The 16,445-nt window shown below is 38.1% G+C and overlaps 1 protein-coding gene across 1 annotated transcript in view; it reads right to left on the bottom strand.

Annotated features, from left to right (window-relative positions):
* The window catches only part of TASP1 (taspase 1), a 242,379-nt gene that overhangs the window by 220,951 nt on the left and 4,983 nt on the right, over positions 1–16,445 (bottom strand). The window contains exons 2-4 of the mRNA XM_082670290.1: positions 12,022–12,240; positions 8,829–8,896; positions 7,050–7,118 (exon numbers count right to left, since the gene is read on the bottom strand). Of these exons, the coding sequence (XP_082526416.1) occupies positions 7,050–7,118; positions 8,829–8,896; positions 12,022–12,166 (282 nt within the window). The 5' untranslated portion in view covers positions 12,167–12,240. The remainder of the gene's footprint in view (positions 1–7,049; positions 7,119–8,828; positions 8,897–12,021; positions 12,241–16,445) is intronic.

Genomic DNA, 16,445 nt, shown 5'->3' with positions numbered 1-16,445 from the left:
ACACACACACACATACACACCCGACACGTATGAAATGATTCAATAATCACAGCACTATAAATCCAAGGGCCAATAAATCTAATATATCTATTAATTTAGAAGAAGACATTTTACACTCAATCCAAAAGTCTAAATTGCTGCCACATAACCAAAACACAGAATTACCACCAATTCCACCACACTACCAAATGTAGCTTTAAGTAGCTCAAAGCTGAATTCTAAAATGTAGCATATTCTTGGAGAATAATAACTCCCAGAGCAAAACAAGGGCTCATACATAAAGCTACAAGCTCCTTAGGAACTGCTAAGTCTGGTCTCAGACCATACCTTCTACCAGATTCAGCCAAGATGAATTCATCTGATAAGTTCCACAGAACTCACCAAGAAATGGCTAGAAAAAGGTGAAACTGTTTTCATGTTCCCGTCAGTACAAAGCTCTGTAACATAACAAGCTCTGTACTTAAGTGTTTTGACTTGGCCAAAAACTAATACACAGTTTTGATGCAGTGTAAAAATTAATCTGAAATGTAATAACTGATTCAGTTCCCTTTTTATTCTAAAAAAAGTTAAAAGAAAAAAGAATCACTGCTTTTCCTTAATTAAGCAGGTACTTTGCGCTAGAGAGCGTGTTTAGTTTCTAGGGTCTGAGGAAAAGAACAGATGCATCTACTGTGTAAACACAAACAGTAAGTTACAAGTTGCCCCTTAGTACTAAAGGCAAGACTCAGCATCAGTACTCAAAAAAGTGTTTTAAAAAGAGTGTAACTTACTTTTACTGCCCCGGGCTAACTGGGCTCTGTCTGGTGCTTCTTTGTCTGTACTTGGCCACCCACAGCCTGTCTTCTAATTAACTCAATGCTCTATAGCAGCAGAACAAGCAAACAAGTTGCCTCCCATCTGCCTACAGCTCTTCAGGACACATTTCCCTTGGTCAGAAGGTGGAAATTCTTGGGAGAGGTGATTTTTCTCTGCCTCTTCACAAGAAGAACATGGACACTTGGCTGGATGCAACTCCGTGAAGTGTAACTGTGTGTGTACACCTCAAAAAATAAAAAAAAAAATAAAAAAAAAAAATGCAGAGAAACATAAAGACTCTATAAACACCTGGAATACACAGAAATACTGAAGCACCCCTGGAAATACTGCTAAACAGAGCAAAATAGGGTCTTTGACTGAAATAATCAATGATACCAAGTTGAAAAAAAAAAAAGTAAAAAGAGCATCCGAAGTCAAAATCCAAATGTCATGCAATGAAAACATTTTAAGTACTACAAAGTAGAAAAGGTAAAACTCCTTGCTTCGCATACTTAAAAACAGGAACCCCCTCCCCATTACAGAGAATAAAAGATATTGTCAATGGAAGAGAAAAATGAGACTTTCAGGGGTAGTAGGTCTAAAATTAGACTCCTCAGTCACATGGTTAATGGGCACTTGTGTGTATGTGAGCTAAATGCATGGAGCTGTCTTTCCAATGTGTTCAGCCCTGTCCAGGAGCGGAGGGGAGGAGGAAGCAAGGAACCACTTAAATACTCAGCACCCTTTGCATATGAAAAGATGATTTCTGCAAAACAAAAAAATGTGCAGAAGAACAAAGATGCTCATTTATTTAAATAATTTTTAACCTCTCAAATAAACATAAATGAGCGTAAAACAGATGCCCCTACTTTTTTGCAACAAAAACCAAACACTGAAGCGGGGTAGGGAGGAGGTGTGGTTAAGCATCTAATCACAAAGAAACCCCACAACTGAATTTGCTACAGGCTTGGCGAGAGACGGGGTTATATGAGACCTTCCCAATATTCCCTCCCATCCTAGATATGCCCATATGCCAGGAGCAAGCCACACCATCTTCATGACCCCTAAGCATCCCAGGGACTGGCAGGCCTTCTCTCCCCCTGAGGCACACAAACAATTCCAGCCAGAAGCATAAGGCCAAGGGAAGGGTGTGTGGCCTAATCCTGCAGCTGCACAGAGGCCTGGGCTGTGGTCCACCAACAACAGACTACTCAATGGTGATGACATTCTGGAGACCCCTGCTTTATAGAAATGCATGCAGAGCTGGCTCTACATCTCAGGATGTAGAGGTCAGATAAATGCATAACAATATTACATATAATAATATAAATATACAGTAATGCAAATACCTACATTTTTTCTCTCACACCCCAAACTATCAGCCATCTGGATAAGAAGTTACTTTTTAAAGGAATTTCTAGAGTTTATAAGCAAGCATCATATTGGATTATATAGAGATCCAAAGACAATGGACCACTTTTAGCAGACATAAAAACTTGTGCCCAATATACATTGCCCTTTAAATGCTAAAGCATTTGGACAATAAACAAGTTACGACCATGAATTACCATCTCCCCTGACCATAGGAAGACTTAAAGAATGAAGCAAGTCAACAAAAGAACAGCAGGGTCCACTTAGAATAACATAAGTTCAACAAAACATTTTTAACAAGGGAGCCTGTGCAATTTACCTTTCACTATATGAAATTTAAAAGCTATATCTATCACTATTGCTAATGCATAGTATTCTACCTACCAAAATAATCAGTTTTCAAAATGAGTTAACCAAAATCTCTCAAAGGGTACACCAGCCAGCCAGCCAGATTCATCAGTTTCCCCACAAAACAAGTAACCTCTCAAAAGTTTGTCAGTCATATTTCACCTATTATTCCTTACTAGAACTTTTTAAAGCACATCTTTGTACTTCTTAAGAAAAATATACTGATGTGCAAAGGGCGCTTCAGTAAGCATTTTAGGAGTTCATTTTCTGTCAGAATCTATGAAAAGCTCTCTACTTTAGCAGTGGCATCATGACTCACCCAGATCTATATCTAATTTTCTCACATAAGAAATTCATATTAGAAGCTATACATGTGAAATGTGCAAAATTATGGTCTAGAATTTTAAATCTACTGTCACTACCCGAACCAAAACTATTTCAAAAACAGGCATGAAAACAACTGTCTCCCAAATGCACAGCCCTAGGTATGAAGATCAAATTGTTTCACAAATTTATCTTCTCTGCTGTGAGGGAAATCAGGGTTGATAGAAGTCCATTTCCCATCATGTATAAAAAAGAATCTCAAAAAAACTATTAATAGTTAAATGAAACAATGGGACCAAATCACTTTAACAATAAATTATTAAAATATGATCTAAAAAACTGACCTTTCCATTTCCTTCACTACATTTTGAAGATAAACAAAATGCACTTTGGCATCATCTCATTTTCAACTCCACACTGCAGAACACCTCTCATACAAATGGCCACCTTCCCTCCCAAAACCCCGAAGGAAGAAGCTAGTCAGTTTACTAGGCAGGAACTTATGCGCATGCCCCCCACCCCTTATTTGTATGAAGGGAACACTCCCTCTGGTGCCCAGAAGTTGTAGTCTTATGATAACACCACTTGTTTGTCCTGGTGGATGAGAAAAATTAAACTACACAAGGGAATGGGATTCCAAGAAAAGCTCAAAAATGATTTGTCTAAGTAGCCTGGTTAAGTTACAGAGGCCACCGAAACACATTTTTTTCTATTATAAATTTTCTTTCCTTTCACCTTGTCTCTTCCTCCTCCGTGGCAACAAGTTGAGGTCAGTGTACTCCTCACTATTTGGGTAAATGCAAATTTTCATATTTTCCAAAATACAAGGCCAGATACCCCTTCTAGCCAATAAGGACCATTAAACCATTTCAGTCATTTCAATCTACAGTTAGTAAAGTCCTCAGGAAACTCAAACCAATGTTAGTTATCTGCCTAAGTAATAATGTAACAAACAAGTTTAAAAAGTATGTTTTTTTTAAGTCAAAAGTATATACCAAAGTCAAAAGACAAAGGTATAATGATCACCCATATCTATTTGATAATTAGGACAAAACTTAGCTCTACTAAATAGACTGATCAAAACTAAAGATAAGTGGTTACTCTCAAATTAAACATAACACAGTATAAATCAGACTCTGGGAATTTTCAGTTGGCTGAAAGGACTTAATATTGTTACTTATATTTCTCTAGGTACAGAAAATACAAGAATCCAATTTTTATATATCTTTCCATTGACTCAAACTATTACAATACCTCTTTGGTTAAACTCTTTATTTGAAGACTTCACCCTATTCAAAGGTGATGAATCACAATGATCCAAGGTGACTGAAACTGCAGGGGGCAGTATATGACATGACTTTCAACATAATTCTTAAGATTCAGGCAAATTCCTCCAGTTAGTGTAGCCTTAACCTTTAAACTACTGACATATATTTCAATCAGAGATCCCAGATAAAAATGAATTTTTCAAGATAGTTCATTGAAATTCTTCCCCAAGCTTAATAATTAAAGGGAGGAAAGTACACTAAACTCACTCAGGCCATATAACATAGTCCAATCAAAACAACAGAACACATTTTTTTTTTTAAAAACCTTCATATCCACACTCTTAAAAAACACAGGTCATCATTCAAAACTATAAAGCTCATTTACTCACATGTAACTCATTCCAAAATGTATTTTAAATCATTATTAAGTATACATAAGTAAACTCTTTAAAAGTAGGATTGATTCATCATGGGAAAAATGTAATGAAATACTGGGCATGATATAAGTAGGACCTGAGAAAATTAAAGTTATTCTAAGATGAAAAGAAAAAGGAAAACTTAATTTTATTCAGTGTTGTATTCACAGTTGCCATTATGGTACAATATATACCCAGCTATTCATTAATTTTCTTTCCCCAGACCCACACGGGCTCCATGCACCTGTAACCTCAGGACATCGTCTTCTACACAAAGAGTAATTTGCAATTAATAACTGAATTAAGTTAGATGAAGCTTTCCTTGTGTGTGTTTTGAGTAAAGGTAAGATTTGGTGGTAAGCACATCAATCTTCTTCCTTGTGTCACTTTTGCCCTTTTACCCACAACATATAATTAACTTTCCTTTGACAATGTAAAGAGTTAACATAAATATTCACCTCATAGATATAATTTCCAAAGCACCTCACAACAATAATAGCTACTAACAGTTACAAGGTGTTTACTATGTGTCTCATACTGTTCTAAGTGATTATCGTATGTTAACTCAATCTTCATGACTCTGTAAAGTAGAAATTATCATCCCCGTATTATAAATGGGTAAACTGAGTCAGGGAGAGTCTGTGAGGTGCCCAGGGACTCATGGCTACTGATTGGTAGAGCTCGTATAAGATGTATCAGTCTCAACAGGAAGGAGACCACATAACCCCAAGTCACACACCTCAGGGACCAAACTACAGTGGAACTGGTGCCCACCATATATTCACCTTTCTTGACTACATACCCTAGGACCAAGCTCAAAGTGTTAACAAGACAGAGTACAATCTACAGAGCACGATTAAAAGCGTAACGCTGCAATTAACCAGAGGAATATACAGAAAACATGTCTAGGACTTTTGGTAAACTCCTGGGCAATCTTCGCAGGTAAAAGCAAGGCCTGGCCTGTCAGGGTAGGTGCCCTGATATGAGAGCCTAATCCAGTCAATTTGGGACAGTCTACTCTAACACCTCCTCCCTCAAACTCATCCCTGTTTTATCTTCATGTCTTATTTGATTTCCCTAGTTATCTTCTCAAGCAAATAACTATTTGTTCACTGTTCTCTAAACCAGGGGTCCCCAACCCCAGGGTCATGGACTGCTACTAGTCCATGGCCTGTTAGGAACTGGGCCGCACAGCAGGAGGTGAGCAGTGGGTGAGCGAGTGAAGCTTCATCTGTATTTACAGCCACTCCCCATGGCTCGCATTACCACCTGAGCTCCGCCTCCTGTCAGATCAGCAGTGGCATTAGATTCTCATAGGAGCGCAAACCTTACGGTGAACTGCGCATGCGAGGAATCTAGGTTGCACGCTCCTTGTGAGAATCTAATGCCTGATGATCTGAGGTGGAGCTGAGGCAGTGATGCTAGCACTGGGGAGTGGCCGCAAATACAGATTATCAATAGCAGAGAGGTTTGACTGCACAGAGACCATAATAAATCAATGGCTTGCAGACTCATACCAAAACCCTATCAGTGAGTGGCAATTAAGCTGCATCTTACAGAGTAGACTGGACATAAGCCACACTTCGGGTGTCACTGTCTCCCATCACCCCCATATGGGACCATCTAGTTGCAGGAAAACAAGCTCAGGGCTCCCACTGATTCTGTATTATGGTGAGTTATATAATTATTTCATTATATATTACAATGCAATAATAATAGAAATAAAGTGCACAATAAATGTAATGCACTTGAATCATCCCAAAACCATCCCCTCCCCTCCCTGAGTCTGTGGAAAAATTGTCTTCCACGAAACTGGTCCCTGGTGCCAAAAAGGTTGGGGACCACTGCTCTAAACTGACTTACACTAATCAACCTTCTCTAAGTTTGAGCAACAGAAGTCGGTCTTCTGAAGCCCTCAGTATCCCCTGAACAAACTCATCCTCAGGGTTCCAGATTAAGACAATTAAGAGACCCTCACTCTGGAGGAGCAAGGATTGCAGTGAACTTGAGAACCTCCTCAATGAATTCCTCAATGTCCACAATTAACTGGAGACCAACCTATCACACTGGACAAGACACACCTCACAGAGCACAGCTTCAGGATATATATATCCAACTGCTAAGTTTGTGAGGAAACTTCCCCCTCCACTTTGGACACTTCTAGACAGTTGGAATTTTTTGTTTTCTAAACAACAGAATGTATATTACTTTCAGGAGGTGTTAACTTCAGGAATTTTTCTTCTGAAAATATTCAGGAATTTCAAGCATCCAATCACCAGTAACTTGTATTCATGAATCTCACAAAACCAGGGAAAAATGAATTTAACCAACTTTTTTATATTACTCGGAGAAGTCTCCAATGAGAACAACCTAACAAAATCACAGGGTTCTTCATACCTTGTTAATATTGTTGAGAAACGCTGGTCATATAATTGATGGTTGACTAAACAACAGTTTCATGTCATTTAAGAATAATGAACATAAACTCACAAATATTTTAAATGAAACAAATAGAGAAAAGAAATACCTCAAGTTCCACGAGGGCTGCAGTCACTGCATCTGTTGCAAGGGCACCAGCCTGTAGCTTTTCAATTGCCTATGAAACCAAGGGGCAAGATTATTCATTTTAAAACCACAACTTCTTAAACATACCCAGAAACTTTCCAAAGGCTTGAAGAAGTGTAGGAGACATTCAGAGTTAATAAAAATTGATCACTAGAGTTCCGTTCCATACCTCAAGACATAAACAACTTAGATTTAAGATAAGCAATTATTCAGGATAATTTATGATATAGCTCACTTATTATTATTCAAATTAAGACAATGAATAAATTTAGCCACTAAATACAAAATGCAAGGAATTTAGTAAGTGAAAGGGCTTCATTCATCACAGGGCAGTTCACAGAACCATAGAAATTATATGAATTCCATTTTGAAATTTGAATTCATATTTTATACAGACTAAGCTAACCATTTCTCATCCCACCATTACTACTCTCTCTACCCCTAACTATAAAAAGTAGTTACTCTCAGTCACAGAGGCATTTCAGAATCCTTAGATGGAGCATACATTTGACAAAAGCATTTTTGATTCTATAAGGTATTCTACATCGAGATAAACATATAATATTCCTTTGTAATATAATCTATAGAGAGCAAAGGTCACTAAAATCACCTTGCTTCTTAGGTATAAACTAAGACAGGAAAGAAAGAGAAGGAAGACTGATTTTTAAATGAATAATTGAAGCTCCGATTTATTCAACAAAGATCAAAACCTAAGCACTGTATTCCTCATGAAACTTTTAAGAAGTTCATTTGTTGTATAAATTAAGGAGGCTGGTTACACGCTCTAAATGTATTATATACAGAACTATATTCCTATAAAACCATTTCTTCTCAGATAACAAAAAGATTTCACACTTTGAAAAATAAGATAAAGTAATATAAAATAGCTTAAAGAATATTTACCTTTATTATAAATTTTTTTTAAAAATGAAATCCCTGTAACCAAATATTCTTATTCATTTATGAGATTTCATTCATAAGAAAAATCTTGGATCGCTAATAAAGTATAATCTTCTTTAAATGGTATGTAAATATAAATGAAAAGAGCTGAGAGACCCCTATTTACTTGATATGCAATGTCCAATTAACATTCTATTTGCATAAAAAGTAATGGAAGGTTTGCCTACAAGAGTATACAGTCAGGATCAAAATAAAAACAAACAATATTTCTTCTGAGTCCATTCCTGCCTCCACATTAAGTATTCAACAATTTAGCAAAACCTCAAAAAACAAAGATAAAAAAAAAAGCACAACTGAGTACAAGGGCAAAGTTAAACTCAGGAATGACAATGAATTTGCTATGATAAATATTACGTGATGGAAAAACAGAAGGAAAAAGTACAGGATAATCTCCCTAAGAAGAACACCCATTTTAATTTTTTATTATTTTTTTTCTTCCCTTCACAGAAAGACACATTGGCTGCCTTTGAGCTGTTTTCCCTACCCCTTCTATAGAGCTCAGTGCCGTTTCAAAGATTAAAAGATATATGATTATGTGCCCACAATTCCAAAAATACAGACTTTGATCTGGGAAAGGAAGGAAAAGATCTAAACATGATTTGGAGAATAAAAAACACAAAACAAAACAAAAAAAGACCCCACAAATACGAGCAAAATTACTTTGTGGCCCAAACCAAAGACTGTCTTATAAATCAAACCTTAAAATTTTGAATTTCAAGGTAAAGCTGCTTTTGGTCAAAACTAAACTGTTTCAATCAGACAGAATACATTCTCTTCATACCTTCTGACAAGCTCGTTTGCATACGTGTTTATATTCCTTGGCTTTGGATTCAGAATGATAACCTGCACCTGTAGTGAAAAAAAAACAGTCAATTGTCAACTGTCATTAAGATATCAGAGACCTTGCTTATATTATATAAATAGCTCATATAAACTGATGCTCTCCCAGTGACAATAAAACTATTGTCCTAAGTGCATGGAGTCTTAAAAATCTAACAGCTTCTTTCTGCACCATAAGTCTTTTTAATACCATGCCTTATCTCCTCTTTCAACAGCTATTTTCCTACTAGAGGCACCAGAAATAGCTTATGTCCCCAGAGCAGCTTCCCCTAGGTCACCTCTCCTTTCGAAAACTTCTCCAAAGTTAGGAGTTTTTTAGCTGGAGTTGATAACCCAGGCAGTGTCAAGGACAGAGTCCCTCTAAGTTCCTCTCTGTTGACCTTTGGAAAGTCCCTGCCAGAATTCTTAAGAGTGACTTCAGAAAACTAGGTAGTTTCTGAATAATACTTGAAGTTGAGGGGTGTTATATCCCACCTGTCAACAACCACCACCAATATCACCATTCCTACCCAAACTTTTCCATCCGCTCACCCCTGGAATGTAGCTCAGGGTGTCTCTGAAATCTCAGTGATAGTATATTCACAACTGCCTATTAGAAATCCTGGTGGTCCCTGTCTCTTAATCAAACACCCAGCAACTTCCTCAAGAGAATGGCTCTGAAATTTGTTTCCCTAAAAGGAGTAATACTTGCTTAGTTAGGGATTTGAGAATAACCTAAACAAGAAAGAAACCAAGACAAGAGCCCTTAATCAAAGTTCTTTAACTTTTTCTGAACCTCCCCCTCAGCCCCCATCCCAGCCCCCTGCTGGGCCCCGAAGGGGTCCAAAGTAGGGAAGGTTAAAGAACTACATCTCTGTATAGCTGATTCACTTTGTTATAAAGCAGAAACTAACACACCATTGTAAAGCAATTATATTCCAGTAAAGATGTTAAAAAAAAAAGAACTACATCTCTAAGCCTCAGGGCTTCTCCTCTGAGACTGCAGACTATGACACGAACTTAACCCACCTTTCACCAGGGCAGAGAAAAAACAAACCCAAGAAGCTATGGTTAAAGGACCCAAGAGAACAGAAAAGATGCCCAAACAACACAAATCCATAACACAGGCAAATGTTAGTCCCATTTCTCAAGCAAACTCTGAAACTTCACAGAACCTGCGCCAATATTTAACAGGACTCTCTTCATGGTTCACTGATAAATGATCCCAGGTCTGTTGTCTTAGCAGGCCCCAAACTTTGAGCAGTGTTTCCCAAACCATGGGATACTATAGCCAAATAGATAATTTTAGTGTGTGGATAACAGCACCAATAGCATTAACATATCAATCCTCTACTTAGAACAGGGAAACCATCTCAGCATTACTCCAGGAGATCTTTAATACCTGATTAACACTTGCTAATTCCTCTACTTAACAAAGGAAAGGTAAGCTTAGGATCTAAGCAGCTGACAAGCAACAGAACCTAAATAAAATTTAATCACACGGGTTTTTTTGCACTGTGTTTAAATTATTTTCTCTTCACGCATGTGATACCAACATTCCACTTAATTAAAGATAAGTTTCATCTTTAAAATGTTAAGGTTAAAAAGTGTTTATCTTTTTTTAATATTAGGTAAAATATAGGTAGTATACAGATCTGGGGCAAAGCAAGAATCTACTACTCAAATGACTAAAACGTGGGCAAGTCTCTAGTGCTAAAAAAAAAAAACACTTTTAAAATCTCTACACTGGAATTGAAATTTTGTTCCTTAAATGTACAAGATACATAATGCTGCATAATCAATCACTCTATCTGAACTTCTAATAATTTAGAAGGGGAAGGTCACCCTTCATCCATACAATTTCCTGTCATAACCCAGATTTCCTCCTATTACAACTGGCCCCCGGCACCAACTTTGTCTAAGAGCCACAGCCATCAGGGTGTGTCTGAGACAGTGGGGAGGCCACAATGACTGTCATAGAAGGCAAACCTTTCCAACTAATCAAAAGCTCCACGTTGTTGCTTTTACACATCTCAGGCCTTTCTTGGACATTTTTCAAATACTCATTCTGAATGAAATAACTCACTGGGTACTATGAAAGATGCACCACCACCATGGTGTAGTGGAAAGAACACTGGACTAGGAATCTGAGTTGTTTCTATAAATTTACCTCACTTCTTTGAAAAATCATTTGAAAGAAAAGGAAACTGAACCTGGTTTTTGTTTTGTTTCTAGATTCTTCTAGATTCGATTCTATAAGGCTTCCGGAGTTGTCTGTGCAGTTTAGATACAGCCAAAAGTTAATGACCAGGAAGAACACCAGTTTGACAAGAAGAAACAATTCCACCCCTCACCCCGTATCAAAGCTAATCTTGCTGCCATCCTGCATGACTGTCTGAGGAAAGTTAAAAGGAGACCCAGCCATTCCTTCTTCCTTCACAGAGGTCATGAACTTTAGACGCTAAATGCAGACAAATAAAAATGACTAAAGAAAAAGGGGGGGAAGAAGAAAAAGACCTACGTAGGGCTGCACTGCTTAGAAACCCTAGAGGCTTCGATGATGGGGACTCAGGGGTTGAACTCACTGTGTCTGTCTTCAAGGTACTCTGAAGTAGAGATTACAGGCTGATGAGGTGCCAAGAGCACTAGACTGGGACTTAAGGGCTCACTTCAGGGTGTCTCAGCCTGGCTCTTGTACGAACTAGCCATGTGGCTGAAGCCACTTAATCTCTCTGGTTTTAAGGTTCCTCTTTTATAATATTAAAAAGGCAAACTAGCTCTAAGACTGTGTAAATTATACTCTAAGATGGACAAAGTCAAAAATGGGGTCAATAAAATTTTTTCAGCAGCATTATTTTTAAAAACACAAACCAGAGTTTAAACAATTACTGTGTCTGGTTTTAACAACACCTAAATATGGGGTAAAAGTAAATAATAGAGTAGGTGAGTGAAGGAGACAAAGGAAGAGTCGTCATTATAAGATCTTCTAAGTGGGGAGCTAGGGGGAGGCCCTCACTCTATCGAAGTCAGTCTCTTTGGTTCCAGCTCCTCTGGCAGTTTGCCTCCTCCAGATATGAAATTCAATTCCTGGTGTACTTCAAGGCAAGGGAAAAAAACATTATTTTCATCTTCCAACTCACCCACTTAGAGCTTACCTGCATGCACCAACACAAAGCCCCCTCGCTTCTCTTTATGGGGCTGCTTTGTTTCCAGCTCTTTAGCTGTTATTTTAACAGCCGAAACCTGAGATGATCTGGAAGGTAGTCCTTCTCCAGAACTCATCCCCTTCTCCATGGTCATTCTCCAAGATCACCATCTTCTACTGGGAAAAGAGCATACTTCCATCCAAAAGTAACAGCAGGAGAGGAATTACTCTAAAGGAAAACAGGCAAAGAGGGTTTGCATTTCTTTCCACTAACACACACGTAACATACAAATTTGTGCACAGATAACTTTCAAAAAAAAATTAAAAACCTAATTTTAAAGTTATTTAACTGGGTAATACAAAGAATATACAAAGGTTAGAATTTAAATCTCTCTGTCCACTGACAGCACTTGCTTGAAGTCACATAAACAAAAGAACTGTTGTAAAAAGACTTCATATTGAGTCCAAAGATATTTTATCTTTCATTTTATCTACATTGAAGAAAACCACAACATAACTTAAATATCACTTTCTACTCCCTCCAAACCAAATGCTAATAACCTCTGGGACATTCTAGAACCACAGGCAGTGCTGGCAACATCACTGAGCCTTGATATAAAGCCTAGATTGCTGCTTATTTTTTTCTCCAGGTTTATTGAGATATAATTGACATACACCAGTGTATAAGTTTAAGGGGTACAACATGATGATTTGATACATGTCTATACTGCAAAACGATTGCCACAACAAGGTTGGTTAACACATCCATTACCTCACATAATTACAATTTTTGGTGTGTGGTGAAAACATTTAAGAGCTATAGATTGCTGCTTGCTTAAAGAAATGAAGCAAGATACAGATTTACATCTGCCTGTGAAGAACCGCTTAAGAAAAAGTGTAATACTTCACAGCTCAATCAAAAGACAAATGCTGGGACTTCTCTGGTGGCACACTGGTTAAGAATCTGCCTGCCAATGAAGGGGACACGGGTTCAATCTCTGGTCTGGGAAGATCCCATATGCCGCGCAGCAAGTAAGCCCGTGCACCACAACTACTGAGCCTGTGCTCTAGAGCCCGCGAGCCACAACTGCCGAAGCCCGTGTGCCACAACTACTGAAGCCTGTGAGTCTAGAGCCCATGCTCCACAATGAGAGAAGCCACCGCAATGAGAGAAGCCAACACAATGAGAAGCCTGCATACATCAACCAAGAGTAGCCCCCGCTCACAGCAACTAGAGAAAGCCCACGCACAGCAACAAAGATCCAACACAGCCAAAAACAAATAAATTAATTACATACATTCATTTAAAAAAAAAAAAAACAAATGCTAACAAAATTATATGACTAAACCAAGAAATTAAAATAACACTTGTGCATATACTTGTTAATTTTCATGAAAGCGTTATTTCTGAGGTTCTCAAAAGATAAATGATAAAATACAAAACTTAATAAAACAAATTACAAGCAACTTAAACCACAAAGTTTCCAATTTTTCTCACAAATTCACAAGCTTCTAGCAATCTTGGCTTAATAACAATAACGATGGCAGAACACACTTCAGACTGGGGAAAAGTGGATCATTTAAAACTCGACAGAGGGCTTCCCTGGTGGCGCAGTGGTTGAGAGTCCGCCTGCCGATGCAGGGGACGCAGGTTCGTGCCCCGGTCCGGGAAGGTCCCACATGCCGCGGAGCAGCTGGACCCGTGAGCCATGGCCGCTGAGCCTGCGCCTCCGGAGCCTGTGCTCTGCAGCGGGAGAGGCCACAGCGGTTAGAGGCCCGCCTACCGCAAAAAAAAAAAAAAAAAAAACTCGACAGAGATTTGAAGAAAATACCAGAGTCATGTGGTTGAAACTACTTAAACACCTAGATTCACACTGTTAGGTAAAAATGTATACCTTATTCTAAACTGAGAAATGGGGAAGGAGGAGCACAAGTCTTTTCTAATAGAAAACATAAATAGTAACGTAAAGAGTGACTTAGCCAACTAGTCCAAAAGAACAGTGTTACTCAAAGTGTGGTCTGCAGACCAGTGCTTGTTACCAGTCTGCAAGAGATTATTATTTTATTCATATACTAATTGCCTTATTTTTTTTTATTGGAGTAAAATTGCTTCACAATGCTGTTAGTTTCTGCTGTACAGTTAAGTGAATCAGCTATATGTATACCTATATCCCCTCCCTCTTGGACCTCCCTCCCACCCCACCCCGCATCCCAGGAATCTAGGTCGTCACAGAGCACCGAGCTGAGCTCCCTGTGCTATACAGCAGGTTCCCACTAGCTATCTATTTTACACATGGTAGTGTATTTATGTCAAACCCAATCTCTCAGTTCATCCCACCCTCCCCTTCCCTACCTGTGTCCACATGTCCGTTCTCTACATCTACGTGCACATTTTCAATAAACAATGTGTACAGTTTTTGTAATTCTTTTCTATTTCCTCATGTTTTGTTTATAACTATATTTTTGAAACAATTTTATCTGCTACATCTAATAAAATTATGAGCTTTTACTTTTATCTTTCATTCACAGTTCCATATCTCTGTTTTGTTTGGAGGTTTTGTGGTTTTTTTGTTTTGTTTTTTTCATTTTACAAAACAAATGGTCAACAAAGGATTGAAAAAAATTTTTAACTTGGTCCTTCACACCAGAAATGGTCTGTGAAGCACTGCAATATGGTATTTTAACTTCCTTTAATTCCTGGTTAAAAAGAGTTCATTTAATTTTTATTATATGTCATTTCATTTAAAGGACAAATAATTTTAAATCATATATATATGCTGTTGTATTAAAATGTTTACATATATTCATAAATTTTGATTACAAAAGAGTGCTGAGGTTAATTACATAACAGTGGATTAAAATGCCTGTTTTTGTTTTTGTTTTAGGTGGTAGCTCTCTCCCTGAGGATAGATTTTCTTCCAACGACTTCACAAGGATCTGCATCAATTACCTTTATTTGACTTTGGTTATTTCTCTGAGATAGGTTACTATTTATTCCTGTGTCGGTTGACAAAGTCAATTTAAATGATTAGCAGTTCATCTGCCAGTCATGAGGTCTGGCCTAGCCATGAGGTCTGGCCTAGCCATGAAATGAGCTTGGGCCCACTTGTCCCACAAACATAGTTGTGTGAAAACTCAGGCTTTGGAAAATTCAAAGCTTCAGTTTAAATGAAACCATATCCAAGCAGTATGAGCTATAAAACTTACTCTGACTCACTGTCATCAGATGCATTTTTTTTCATGAATAACAAGTTAGAACATCTATATTTTATAATGAATAAGATTTGATGTAATAGGCACTCTTAATATATGTGAGAGATTTAAAAACACTACTTCTCAAGCTTGTCTGAAAAAAATAAAATGTGGAAGATGAATCAATATGCAATTTCTTAAGCAATCTACCATCCCTCAGAGACTATCTGAAATTTTTTTATTTAGCAAACCATGTCATCTCAATAAACTCCCCCAAAAATGCTGGCCCCAAAGTTCTGCTGGACTGGGAAAGGAACTCAAGTAGACAGGCTATCCAATGTACAACTCTGGCCTCCAGCTCCCAATGGTTACTGGAATATTTTTAATTCAATTAGAAATGAAGCAATTTCTACTCCAACATCAGTTTTTGTTTAACTCAGAACCCATTAAAAGTCTGACCTTCCTAACAGAATTCCAACAAATGTCTCAAAAAACAAAAAGACAAAAGCGGGGGTGGGGGGAAGTGGGCAAATCCCAGTTTACAGAAAAATTATACAACAGTCTAACAGATCAAAAGATGCTAAACCGGGCTTCCCTGGTGGCACAGTGGTTGAGAATCCGCCTGCCAATGCAGGGGACACGGGTTCGAGCCCTGGTCCAGGAAGATCCCACATGCCGCAGAGCAACTAAGCCCGTGCGCCACAGCTACTGAGCCCGTGTGCTACAACTACTGAAGCCCGCGTGCCTAGAGCCCGTGCTCTGCAACAAGAGAAGCCACTGCAATGAGCAGCCCGCGCTCCGCAACAAAGAGTAGCCCCCGCTCGCCGCAACTAGAGAAAGCCCGCACGCAGCAACGAACACCCAACGCAGCCAAAAATAAATTAAAAAATAAATAAGTTTATATTAAAAAAAAAAAGATGCTAAACCTCACTCAGAAGAAAAATGCAAAATAAAACTACACTCACATATCATTGGACTAGCAAACAAACAAAAAAAAGTAAGATAATACCATGTTTTGAGGATATAGGGAACCAGGAGTTCTCATACATTGCTAGTAGCAGCAACTCAACATGGACAATTGGGCAAAATAAACCAAAATTATAAATACACACTGAAAGACTGTCTGTAATGGGAAAGATATGGACCAACAGTATGTCTTGATGGAAGTGCTTAAAAATAAATGCAGCTCTTGGAAAAAATGAGAACGTTCTTGATATACAAATATGAAATGATCAGTCTTGA

This window comes from Grampus griseus (assembly GCF_964374135.1).
Source record: "Grampus griseus genome assembly, chromosome: 14".
NCBI classification, from domain to species: Eukaryota; Metazoa; Chordata; class Mammalia; order Artiodactyla; family Delphinidae; genus Grampus; species Grampus griseus.
The sequence above is the reverse complement of the archived record's forward strand: the minus strand, read 5'-3'. Positions and strand labels throughout refer to the sequence as shown.